Consider the following 13,514-nt stretch of genomic DNA (forward strand, 5'->3'; position numbering starts at 1 on the left):
GTGGGTAGACCATAAAAACTGGCTTAGTTAAAATGTGGGAGCAGTTGCAGAGCATCAGGGAGAACACTGAACTGATGGATTGTAAGGTAGTCTTTGTTTGAAGGTTTGAATGTCTTCTAAACCCAGATGTTTTTTCCCACCTGGGGCAAAATTGCTGCTGTACCTGGCCGTCTGGCTTTTCAATGAATTATTTTTGTTTTGACCTCTTCTCTAGATGCTGTTATTAGTGTCTGACATGTTCAGCAGCTGCAGTGGAAGCAGAGCAGTGACCTGACTGCTCTTAACAGTTGTTGCTATGATCATGTAGGATATCATGACTTCGTTTTGTGCCTCTTAATAGGTTAAAAAAAAAGGGGGAGTGGGGGTGTGGAGTTTAATAGGTTTAATACAGCAGCTGTGAAAGTGAAAGCAGTGTATTTAACTAAAGCAGTATATTGACACCTAAAAATGTATGCAGGTTAGCTGAACCTCACCCCTTCAAGAGTGAAAATGTTGGTTTAGTTTCTAGCTGTTTTACAGGAGGCTGCACAAACTGTTTTATGGAGGTCAGATCTGCACTGGAGAAGTCTTCACTGCTCAGTGGAAAGAAATAACTGCATTTGTAGTACAGAATAGAGCAACAAGCACAGAGCAGTCAATTATTATTGGGTTTTATTAGTTCAGGGATTGGCATCCTTAAGGACAAGGTGGTGTTGGGATAATTCAGCTAGTTTGAAACAACTTGGATAATGTATCATTGTGAATCTCCACATGGGATAAGCCACCTGGTAGGAAAGCAGTTAGCTTTAGGGAGAGCCAGAGATGTTTTCTGTTGGCTGAAGAGGAAAATAAAAGCAGCTCTGTTCCAGCAGCTCTGTTCCAGATTTGGGATCAAAACTCAGGCCAAAAGAAAGGTTTTGTCCACAGAGCTGGACTTGCTTGATTAGGTCAATTGCTTTCCACTGGGAGAGGTCTCAATTCCTATTTCCTGATTATTGTGGCTCTAGGAAGAGAGCTGGCTCTTCTCCCAGGCAACCACCAACAGAACAAGAGGACACAGTCTCAAGCTGCACCAGGGGAGGTTTAGTCTGGATGCTAGGAAGAAATTCTTCACAGAAAGAGTGGCCATTGAAATGAGCTGCCCAGGGAGATGGTGGAGTCACCATCACTGGAAGTGTTTAAGAGGAGACTGGATGAGGTACTTGGTGCCATGGTTTAGTTGATTAGATGGTGTTGGGTGATAGGTTGGACTTGATGATCTCAAAGGTCTTTTCCAAGCTGGTTAATTCTATTCTATCCACTGATGTTTCAAATTAACGATTTGCAGGGTAGTAGGTCTTTTGTCACTGCTATTTTGTTGTCTTTAGTGCTGCTTGACCTTATAAAAAGTAATACAGACTACTTTTTGTGAGGTGGTTAAGGAAGGCTTGGTAGTTCAAGAAAGTCTCACGTTAGAGGCTCAGACTGTAGTAACTGAAGGCTCTAGTTCCTTGGGGTTCCTAGCAAACTTGTAAGACCTCTCTTTTCTGCCAATATAGCCATGAGTAGCTGGGCTTTGAAAAGTGCTGCTGCTTGCTGAGAAGGTCTTGTCTGTATGAATGAACAACATAGCACAGTAAACTACTCCACTCCCTGTATTCAATCAGGTCATTGCCTTTGTGCAACTGCCTGGTAGTTCTCAGCTTGTTTTTATACCTTAGGATGTGCACTCATGCTTCTTACTCACACTGTTTTATTTCTTGTAGGAAGAAGACTGGCTTTTGGATTGTGAGCCACTTGGACATAGTGATGCAGATCTACCTAGAGGGTCAGGCCTGGATGGTTGGGATTTAAAGGTGAGCCTGTGCTGAAAAATGGATGCAGATGTGCACTATATACTATGGGTGGTTGGTGTTTTTCTTCTGTGGTTGTTTGTGCCAAAAACTTATAGTAGGAGGCACACAGATTCTGCTTTAGGTGTAGTAAAACACAGGGATATAACAGTTAAGACCCTGGAGTAGCCTTTAGGACCTTCTCAAAAGTGGAATTTCTTGCTGACCCAGAAATTAATTTGCTTGAACTTTTGTGCTTTACTGCTCCAGAACTGTAGTACCAGACTTCTTGCAAAAGCCAAGCTTGCAGGGAATGTCACCTTAATGTATTGAAAGTGGTTTGCTCTTACAATAATGCATATGCCATGATAATGCTTCTGTGAAAATGGGCTTGGCATAGTACCTGCTGTGCTGTACCTCTGTTGTTTGTCAAGTCATGCTCCCTTTACCTGAGAATAGAAGTGTTAGTGTTGGAATTGGCCTGGTGTCTTGTGTAGAAGTCCTCAGTTGTGCTCAGAAGTGTACCAGCTCTTCACCTCCTTACCATGTTGGTAAGACTTGGGGTTTTGTTTGTTATTTTCTCCATGCAGTTCCTCTCAGGCTTTGGGACTGCACTGCTTGAAGGCATACTCAAAACTTTGGATTTTTATAGTCATTAATTTGTTAGTTTGTTTTTGTTTTGCTTTCTTTACAACATTGGGAGTTTAAGTAAGGATCTTACCTGGTGAAAAAAAGGTGAGATAGGAACAGTGCATCTCCCTTACTGCTGCATCTCTCTTCAAATTCCTAACTAATAAGAAAGGAAGTTATTCCCAGTGTCACTCCCAGAAGCTTAACATGTGTGTGGCCTGCACTATTGCTGAATGTCCTTAGCATCCTGGCTATATTAGAGTTGTAAACCCTGAATGAAGCTACTAATCCATGCAGTCTGACATCCTTTCTTGCACTGACTGCTTCTTTCAGCATTAAGGCTATTAGGCAGACTGTCTACCTTATTGCCATCTACAACTACCTGAAGGGAGGTTGTAGCCAGGTGGGGGTTGGTCTCTTCTCCCAGGCAACCACCAACAGAACAAGAGGACACAGTCTCAAGGTGCACCAGAGGAGGTTTAGGCTGGATGTTAGGAAGAAGTTCTTCACAGAGTGATTTGCCATTGGAATGGGCTGCCCAGGGAGGTGGTGGAGTCACCATCACTGGAGGTGTTTAGGAAGAGACTGGATGGGGTGCTTGGTGACATGGTTTAGTTGATTAGATGGTGGTGGGTGATAGGTTTGACTTGATGATCTCAAAGGTCTTTTCCAACCTGGTTAATTCTAATTTCTTCCTAATTTCTATGTTTGGGGGTGGGTGGGTTGATTGTTTTTAGGTTCTCAATTACTGGCGCCTCTTTTCGAAGTTTTTATTACAGTAACCTACCTAATGTCAGAAATTTTCATCTTAAGGAATGTTTTGTTGCCACCAAATTGTAATGACTCTGCTGTTGGTGGGATGCTGTGCAAAGTGAGAGGTCAAGAAATCTGAGAAGTGCTAAGTAAAGCTTTTGCCAATTGCTAATTTCTTTGAGTTGTGGATTCTAACTTCCATTAGTGACTCTACAAATCTCAGTGTTTGAGCCTTGCAACTGACACCTCTTCTAAAAACAGAAGGAGGAAGGAGAGGGAAGCACTCTGTTTATTTCAACAACCACAAGCAACACTTCCAAAATACACTTGTGGTTGTATCTCAGAGTTATGAATCTTAGGTTATCTAGCAGTGACTAACATGGTGAGACAGTAGCCTAATATGTCTGTGCTTTATTTAGAAAAGGTAGTTCTTATCTGAGACAGGGAGCACCAGGGCTTCATTCACTGTGCCTGCTGAATCCCCAAGTATATGCATCAAGTCTGTTGGCAACTCATGCTGTGAGGTACAGAAACTCACTGCAAGTTCTTCAGGATTTTTTTTTCAGTACAGAAACAAATTCCTCTTCCTCTCCACTTTCTCTGCTTCTAAATACACTTTGTTAGGCTGTCCTATGGTTGATCAAAGTTGACAAAGGGTTGTGATACCTCTTGGTCAGATTTTTCATTTATATTGTGGTAAATTTCCTTTTTTTAATCACTTTTACCTCACTGGAGTGGGGGTTCACAAATAGATTGTAACAGCTTCTTGTATTTTTTTTCAGGCAGCCCCTAGATGACACCAATTATTACCTTTAGGTTAAGAATGGCTTTTTTTTCCCCCCTCACTGCAGAGTTCAACCTGTAGAGTCCAGATGTATGTCTTCAGTAAGACAGCAGTCTTTTATTGTTCTGCCTATTTAAGAATAAAGTGGAAGAGCAAATCCTACCTGGCAATCAGTTTTGGTGGTCTGTATTTTGCCTGGTTGAAGGGCACAGACTTTGACACAAACATGTAGGCTTATTCCCACAGACAGACAGTGCAGCCAGACTGGGGATTACTGAAGGCTGTGGGGCTGCCCTCCCTGACTTGCTACCTTCTCATTCATTGAGCACCGGGGAGTTGTTTGCCCCTGTGGCAGTAACACCAGCTGTAATGTGTCTTGGTGAAAGGATGAACAGTTTGATCTCCCAGAAAGACAAAAAGAGCGTGCTTTGGGGTTTATTGTTGCTTTGTTTGTGGTGGGTTGGTTTGTTTGTTAGGGTTTTTTTTAAAGATAAATAAAAAAAATCCTCTGTGAGTAATTTTAGGCTCTCACAGAAACTTGAATATGCTAAATGAGTGTGACTCCCTAGCTGAGCCAATAGGGGTGGCCAGGCACAGGCAACACTTTTATCCTGGGAGAGGGAGGAGGGGTGAATGAGCTGGGAGATATAAGCTGAAACAAAGCCATGCTGTCCTCCTGAGTCATTCGCATACACTGGCTGGGTAAGGCTTCCTGCTTCCTGGGACACAGAAGTGGGGCCATGATTCTGACAATGGATGCTGGTAAGCCACTTACTAGATTTGAGTTTGTTTGTTTGTCTGGGTAGTCCCTCCTCCCCCTCTCCCCAGCTGTAAACTGGGAAATTGAATTGCTAAATGGATGCAGGCTTACTCCAGACTGGAGTGCACTTTACCTTGTGGTACCCTGCTGTTATTTCTTGACTGTTACTCTTTGAAACCCATGTCCCATGTTGCAATGCCAAGACCTTGGTGTCATAAGTGTGCCTGTTAATTTGTACTTCTGTCTCAACAACAGAAGCTGTGGTCTGAGAAGTGCTCGATGTGTCACTCTTTGATAGTAGAGGTGATAGTCTCTGGAAGGTGCCTGCTAGATCCTTAATGGTTTTTGTAAAGAGCTAGCAGGGAACTTGTGTATTGGCTGTGGTTCCTTTACTCTGTGTCCAGAAATTTTGTACAGAGGGAGAATCTGCTGCATTTCTGTGGTAGTCAGCTCTCTTGGTGGGTTCAGAGCCAAGGAGGTCTGTGTGAAAAGTGCACAGGGAGAAATGTTACGTTTTAAAAGTGGTTGTGAATGTGAAATCTTTAACATATTTCCCTCTGTGCTGGGGAGAACAAATGCAAACAGTCAGATGCAGAGTGGTTTCTATAAAAGAAACAAGCAGCCCCAGTCCTGCTTCTTGAGAGGGGGTGTGTTTCCATGTCATAACTTGCATCCTTCAAATTCCACAGCAATAAAAAGACCTCAGATTTTTACATGGCTATGGGTAGGGCATAAAGCACCAATGGTGGTGTTCTGGCAGCATGAGCATGGCTGCGCTCTCTCTTACCAGTTGCAAGCATGCCTGCTGCATTTTTAAGAGCTCTGTTGAACTTCTGTTAGCAGTTGGTTCAGCTACTTTTTTTTTTTTCACCTCAGTGCAGAAACATAATATGACAAGTTCTACAAGCCATGTTCAAAGTGATAAACTTACTCAGGCAGATCTTGCTGGTCTGTTTTATCTCCATGTCACATGCTCAGTTTATTCCATGCTAATGAATAGCTCGCTGTCCCCTCTGCAACTGAATTGATTTGCTTAGGCATTTGCTAGAGCCTAAAGGGAAAACTCTCTGTGGCTTCTTCCAGCTCTTCTGACTTCTCTGAGACTTCCAGAAGGTGACCCAGCTGTTTCCTTCATGCACAATTCAGAGGAGATAGCAAACCACTTTGTTTCACCCACCCCACACTTGGTTAAAGATGTTTTGTCATCGTCTGTGTAGGCAAGATTGAAAGCAGTACCTCTTTTTGTGTTCAGTATATGTTACATGCTTGGCAAATCAGTTCAGACCCAGGCCTGTTAACGGAGATGATAAAATGTAATGCAGGCTCAGAGAGGAGAGAGCAGAATGGCATATGGCTGGCAATTTTCCACAAGGATGAGTTTTGTGTTTTGATGCTTTCTCTAGAGTTATTTCTAGAGGAGCCCAGTTTTGGGCCCTTCTTAAAGCAATTTGAATACCAGGAATTGGCAATCTCTTTCTCTTGCCACTGGGACAATCAGGAGTGGTGCCTGGATGTCACGGTAGGTGTCATGGCCACAATCATAGGAGGATGCCCTGCCAATATTCTGGGTTTACCTGCTTGTGGGAGATACAGGTCCAGGCTTTGCACACTGGACACTGTTCCTCTTTGAAGTACCAGAGCTCCTGCAGTGACATAATTTATCTCTTTGTTTTGGAAAGTCTACCTTTAGTAATAGATGGTTTAAAAAAATAGAATCAATCTATGATTTTCGTATGCTTTACCTACTTGCATTTTGTGGCTTCTTGGTACTGAGAGCTGAACCATAAAGATAATGCTGCTCACTTCTGTGTCACAGGATCGAAGAGGGAAAGTTTTGAAGCAGAGGGAGAGTAGGAAGAAGTTCTTCAGTGTGAAGGTGATGAGACTCAGAATGGGCTGCCAAGGGAGGTTGTGGCTGCCTCCTCCCTGAGGATGCTCAAGGCCAGATTGGACGAGGCCTTGAGCAGACAAGTCTGGCTGAGAGGTGTCTCTGCTGCTGGCAGGGAGGTTGGAGTAGATGATCTCTAAGATCTTTTCCAACCCAAGACATTCTATGACCTTTTTCCACTAATTTCCTCAGCAACTGCTGTGCTGTAGCAGTACTGCTGGTAGTTTTCAGAGTTGCACTGATTTGCACCATTAGTAAACACATTTTGGAAGCTCCCAGTTCCTAAAGTATAGTTTTCATCTTTCTATTTTATTTTAAGGTGTTTTTTTTCCCCTTCTGAGGAATGATTCTAACTAGCTGGAAGGAAACATTGTAATACAAGGATTTATAACTCAGTTCTAGTACTTCTCCAGTGTATTTACAGGAAAAAATATGCAAGCAATTTGGTGCCTTGTGCCTTAATCTGGGACACAGATAGTTTATCTGCTTGGTTTTGCCTGCCCTCTAAAGCTGCACTTTGTGTTCTTGCAACTTCACTTACTTCAAATTGTATGTTTGCATTACAGGTCAGGGCTGATAACTTGATTTTTGTTTCTTAAGCTGCTTTTTCAACAGAACTTCTGCTCCTGAAGAGAGCTGTGAGAATGCTTCTCCATCGTGTCAGATGTTTATTACCTGCATTTTGTTTTGCTGCATTTGTCTTTGCAGCTTTTTATTTCTCACAGGAGCAGGACAAAAAAAGTTTTGGGGGAAGTAAGAAGGAGGGCTGCAAGCTAGAGGCTGACAGTATAATTGGATTTGAAGCAGCTACAGGCTGGGACTGTTGCAACAGCTGATTTGATCCTTCTGAGTTTCAAGAGCTATTTATGGTAGATTAGCTGTATCGAAGCTCTACTGTTCCAACCATAAAAGGTTGGTCCTATGTGAAGTTGCCACACTGCATTTGGCTTAGTCCTCTGAGGTTGCAGAGCCTATAGCTTTTTATGTGGATAAATCCAGTCATGGATGGAAACACTAAATGCAGCTCAAGGAATAACATTGTTGAGGACTTCAGATGGCAGCGAACTCTTACAAGGAGATTTTCTCTGTTAAATTTTTCTCTCTAATGTTTGGAATCAGCACTTGGATATAGCTCCTGCATATTTACTGCATTTGGTGAACGCATGCTTTTAGGAAAGCTCTGTTCTAAATTTATCAGACTTATCTGAATCATCTTGACTGCACATGTACTTGCCAGCCTTGCATGTTGATATTTGGTAACTTTTGTGAAGTCAGTTTTCTGTTCACTTAGCGAGTGAGTGTTAGGTGCTTTGGAAAGGAATTGTAGCTGGGGTAAGAAACTTCTCTAAACCAAGAATGATGAAGTTCCTGGTTAGAGAGAGCTACACACGTTATCAGTAACTACTCTGAGAAGACTTTGACCCCTTCTGCTGCATCTGTACCTTCATTCTCTTCTCCCTTGTGTAAGGCAGACAAGTGGATTTTTAACGGGATTCTGAAGTAAGTAGCCCCTCATTCGGAGAGCTTGCACACAGTTGCTCAAAACAGTTGCTTGAAAATACTTGCAGCTTTGTCAGGTTGAAATAGGAGTGGATTTATTCCAGCCTGTGCATGCCAGTCATTCAGCCTTCCTTAAGGCGTTTTGTGATTTTATTCTTGTGGTTTTGCTTGGGGGATGAGTTCATTCTGCTATGAATGGAAAGTGCTGTTGCTGGTTGGTTTGTGTGAGAGGTGTCAGTCTGTTCTTTTTCTGCTTAAATGAGTTAACCTTAGTCACAGTGCTACGAGCAGCTCTAAGAACACGTCTATACAAACACTACTTGTTAGTACTGATTTTTCTCTTGTGTTGGAGCAGTTCTGTAAGCAGATGTGAATACAGTTGCACTGGATAATTCTTGTTGTGTTTTGAGACTTGGGCTGTTCTGAAGAAAGCTTTCTCCAACGTTCCATTCTCTTCTTTTTAAACATTACCAGCCCACCACAGGTGAAAGTTACTGGCACTTCTCTACCTTCTTTTCCTGCAGCAGTATCAGCTTTTAGAGGGGAGCACAAGGGGCTGGAGGGTGGGAAGAGGAGGTTTCTTACTTCAAGGATATTTCTAGTGTTATACTCTAATCTCCAGAAATACAAGAATAGAGTCCTTGCCAAATAAATAAGTTTTCAGGCTTTCAGTTTCCCTTTCAGGAACTAGCAGTTTAAGGCCACCTTCCTTTTTCTTTGGCTTACAAATCTGTATTTTGTTCTTTTGTCAAATGGATCTAGAATTTTTATTCTGAATTATGTATACCTTGTGTTTTAACCTAGAGTATACCAGAAGACAGAAACCATCTGGAGAGTTACTGTTTAAAAGCTACTGCATCAGTTTAGGAAGAGGAATATTTTGCTGGAATAACCCCCCCCCCCTATATATTTAAGTTTGCTCACACAGACCTTGGTAGATACAGATTTAAATACTCACCTTTATTGTCCTATTTTATAGGAGATTGAATCCTTATATTTGTAGAGGCAGTGAGGATTAAGAAAAGACTGCCTGATCAATATCTTCCTTTGGACAGCCTGTTAAATGCTGTCTTGGATTAGCAGATGTGTACTTCAGTTTGATACCTGACATCAAAATGGTTTTGCACCCTCATCAGTAAAATTTTAATAGGTATCCTTTTTTTCCTATGATCAGAATATTTTTTTCTTTGCTACTTGCATTTTAAAAGTCAACTTGACAGAAATTGCTCCACCATCTTAGCATGCCTATGTTGTGCTCTTATAAATCTGTTAGATGTCAGTGCCTTGGAAGCCTTAAAAGAGACCATAAACGCATCAGAAATGGAAGTTAGGTACCCCAGAGTCTGCACAAGAGCAGGAAGAGACTGTTAGAGCTCTTGAGTTTGAGGCTCAAATGCACTAAGAATGTAATGCAGGAAACATTTTGATTGATGAGGAGTAACAATATCAGCTCCTCTTTGTGCAGCAGATGCCTAAACTTGTTGAAACAGGTAAACTTTCTTGCCTGCTGTCTCTGGAGGATTAGCTAGTCAAGTTAGGATTTAATTTTACTGCTTCCAGTGCTGCTTTATGCTGATTCTGTTGGTAAACTACACTCTTGGTAAACAAATCCAGTGGTAAGGAGGAGTTGAGCTTTCTAGGAGCTTAAATCAGAAGGGCTGTGGCTTTGTTATTGGTGCTTCTTTGCTCAATTCCTTAGACTTGATAGTTTCTATGGGACAAGAGTAGTGAGGGCAGGCAGTTTTCCTTTAGCCAAGCCTTTTTTATAGAGTGAAGAGAGATTACACTCAGAGCTCCCCCAAACTATCAGAGTGAGGAAAAGTGAAGTGTTCCTACATATTTCTTCTTCACAGCAAGTCAGGGCAGACTTGGAGTTGAACCCTTTGTGACCCAAGAGATTTCTAGTCAGGTCTAAGGATTCTTTTGCCCCTTTCCTGTGTGGAAAGGGTGCACCCATTATCCTGCAGGTTTCATTATGCATGCTGAGCTGAGGTTTCTCTCTTGTTTAGATTCATGTTGGCGAAGAGGTCTTCTTTTTATGGCCCCAGTACACTTGTTTATGCAAAACATTAAGACTATGTAGAATTTGTGGTTTGTGGGGTGGTGGTTGTGGTGGTTTTTTAAAGTGCAGCATTGTAATTTTCCTTTCTTAGAACACCTTCACAAGACCTCTTCTTGTCTGTGAAGCTTTTCATATAATGATCATAGGTGAAAATTGCACAGATTTATTTAGCTTAATTTGCCATTGGTTTAGTTCATTTCTTCCCTGGTGTGCTCCCCACTAATTAATTCCCTACTTCCCCAACTAGTCAGTTTGGCATCATGGAGAGAATAGTGTGCTCTCAAAAGAAGCAGCAGGCAAAATGCTCCCCGCTAATTAATTCATGGGTTTTGCTACTTGCCCAACTAGACAGTTTAGAGTTAACAAGCACATTGGAAAGTCCTGATTTTTAATGAGCAAAGCATGTCCTAGTTGGAATCTGCCTTAAGTAGATAAGAATGCATTGGGTAACTGGTGATAAAAATGCTTCTGATGTCATTTGCACGTGGTGGTGTGTTGAAGGGAGTCTTTCAGTAGAGAGGGGTAGAGCAATTATTCATTAATTATTCATTCTTTGCTAATATATTTGAAACTAGTTGATGGGATGATCTGTTTTTGCTCTCCTGATACCAGTTTTCAGCATTTAAAAAGCACAAAAAAATAGGTAAAGCTAGGCCTTCAAAAAACCTAGGTTAAAGTAATTCACATTTTGGGGGTTGTCTCTCTTAAGGCACACAGAAAAGAGCTGTGGTGAACTTGGGCATGAAGCATCATTTGTGCTGATTGCATTAATAAACTACATTCTAAAGGTGCATTTCTAAAGCAAGCTGAGGCTCCATCAGACCATTACACAGGGCATCACAGATGTCAGGGCTTGGAAGGGACCTCTGGATATCTTCAACCCCCCTGGCAGAGCAGGGCCATAGAATTTAGCACTAGTCTCACAGGACTGCATCCAGATAGAGCCTGAAAGTCTCCAGAGAAAGAGACTCCACAACCTCTCTGGGGAGCCTGTTCTGGCACTCTGTTGAGGTGGAACTTGCTGTGCTGTAGTTTACATCCATTGCCCCTCATCCTACACAGAGATATGTAGCTCCCAGCAGAAGTGAGCCAGTTGACACTACAACCTGCTGTGCTGTTACTGGTGAGGTGCTACAGGGAACTGGTTTCAGGTGTTAGCCCTGAGACTGCCTGCCAAAGTACTGTGAGAAGTTAATAAGACTTCCCTGGAGTTAATGACTGCCAAATAGCTTATACCTGTAACACCCTTGGCAGTCAGCAAAGATCTGCAGGATTTCATTCTTGTTCCATCATATCACCCTTAGCTTTAACCAAAATGACTGTCTAGTCTCTAAACAGAACAAAGCTAGCACTGTCTCCTGTCAACTTGCTGCAGAAGGAAGGAGTATGGATTAATGTTTTAAACCAGTTGCACCAAATGATAGAGGCAACGTGCAAGTCGTGTGCTTCACATGTGACTTTTTCAGTCTTGCTTTTTTGTGACAAGAAGCCCAGTTAAGCCTCAGAGACAGCCAGAAGAACTCTTTAACTCTGAGAAACTATTTGTCTCAACTGTTTATATATTAGAGTGGGAAAATGGACAATATTTCAAAGTCATTTCCCATTAAGTGCCAACCAGCCTCAAAACCAAGGTGTGATCCTACTGGAAGCAACGTTTCAGGCAGCTGTTTGCACTCCAGTGGTGACTAGGGGTTAGTAATGCTAACCCTGTAGCCCCAAGTTAGCTCTGGGAGTTGAGACACTGGAGTTCACTGGGTGTCAACAATCATAACCCCAGCCTGCCTTCAGTTTCCAACAGCAAATACATGCCAGATTTGTTAACACAGACAACAAGAGCTGAAGAACTGAGGCAACTGTTGCTCCAGCAGCCCTGGATTTCACTTTTTCTTCCTCTTTTTTGTGAAGATGAGTAGCTATTTTTTCCACTGAGTAAAGCTAACCGTGAATAAAAAAGCTTCTTACTATATTCAAACCATCCAGAGCAGGTAACTCATTTGAAAGAAACAGACTCAAAGATTCAGTGCTGGTCATTCTAAGCAACATGATTAACTCTAGAATTTGAGGGAAATTAAGCTTCCTGCATGCCTTAAACCTCCTAATTAAAGTTAGTTTATACTAAATCTGCTTTGAACAAAGCCCATGCCAGCTCCCTGATTGGCACTCAGTGAAACCTGTGTGAATTGTACAAGCTGACTTTGAACACACAGTTCTGGGCCCCTCAGTTTAGGAAGGATGTTGACTTGCTGGAACAAGTCCAGAGAAGGGCAACGAAGTTAGTGAGGGGCTTGGAACACAAGCCCTATGAGGAGAGCCTGAGGGAGCTGGGGCTGCTTAGCCTGGAGAGGAGGAGACTCAGGGGTGACCTTATTGCTCTCTACAACTACCTGAAGGGGGGTTGTAAACAGGCAGAGGTTGGTCTCTTCTCCCAGGCAGCCAGCACCAGAACAAGAGGACACAGTCTCAGGCTGCGCCAGGGGAAGTTCAGGCTGGAGGTCAGGAGGAAGTTTTACACAGAGAGAGTGATTGCCCATTGGAATGGGCTGCCTGGGGAGGTGGTGGAGTCGCCGTCACTGGAGGTGTTCAGGAGGAGACTTGACAGGGTGCTTGGTTACATGGGTTAGTTGATTAGGTGGTGTTGGGTGATAGGTTGGACGTGATGATCTTGAAGGTCTCTTCCAACCTGGTTTATTCTATTCTATTCATCCCTTCTTTCTGAGCAGACAGTGTGGTTATCCTTGCAAGCAAGGAATCCTTAGTTCATAGCTAGAGGTTGTGTTTCAGAATGGGAAACTTAATTTTATAGCTGTAAAATGAAGTCTTTAAAGGGCTGCATTAGTTACAGGTTTAAATACCTAATTCTCAGGTCAAAGTTTCTTGTGCTTTCTCACTCCCATTTCTTGTTACATTGTCGGTGGGGAAGCACTAGGAGAAAAACCTCTGCCCTATCAAATAGCACAGAAATCATTCTGATAAGAGCTTACATGCTAAAATATTCTGATTATCAGTGCACAGGTATCTAAAGGTATGCTGCAAATGTAATTGTGGCAGGTACAATGTTGATATCTGCAAATATTCATAGTTTCATAGAATGGTTTAGGTTGGAAGGGACCTTAAAGATCATCCAGTTCCAACCCCTCTGCCATGGGCAGGGACACCTCCCACTAGCCCAGGTTGCTCAAATCCTCATCCAGCCTGGCCTTGAATACCTCCGGGGAGGGGGCATCCACAACTTCCCTGGGCAACCTGTTCCAGTATCTCACCACCCTCACTGCAAAGAATTTCTTCTTGAACTCCAGTCTAAATCTGCCCTCCTCAAGCTTCAATCCATTCCCTCTCATCCTATCACT

General features: G+C 42.6%; 1 protein-coding gene across 2 annotated transcripts in view; it reads left to right on the top strand.

The window, feature by feature from the left end:
- Positions 1–1,798: 1,798 nt before the first annotated feature.
- Positions 1,799–13,514, top strand: part of SVIL (supervillin) — a 107,920-nt gene continuing 96,204 nt past the window's right edge. The window contains exon 1 of one of the 2 annotated variants that reach the window (XM_068146193.1): positions 1,799–1,814. Coding sequence is in view for 1 of the 2 variants with exons in the window: in XM_068146183.1 (XP_068002284.1) it covers positions 4,698–4,719 (22 nt within the window). In the remaining variant the exon portion in view is untranslated. Of the gene's footprint in view, positions 1,815–4,655; positions 4,720–13,514 lie in introns of those variants that run through there. The other variant, XM_068146183.1, reaches the window with a different exon arrangement.

Source organism: Melanerpes formicivorus, unplaced genomic scaffold, assembly GCF_026170545.1.
Source record: "Melanerpes formicivorus ecotype bairdi unplaced genomic scaffold, bMelFor1.0.p_v2 SCAF_13, whole genome shotgun sequence".
NCBI lineage: Eukaryota > Metazoa > Chordata > Aves > Piciformes > Picidae > Melanerpes > Melanerpes formicivorus.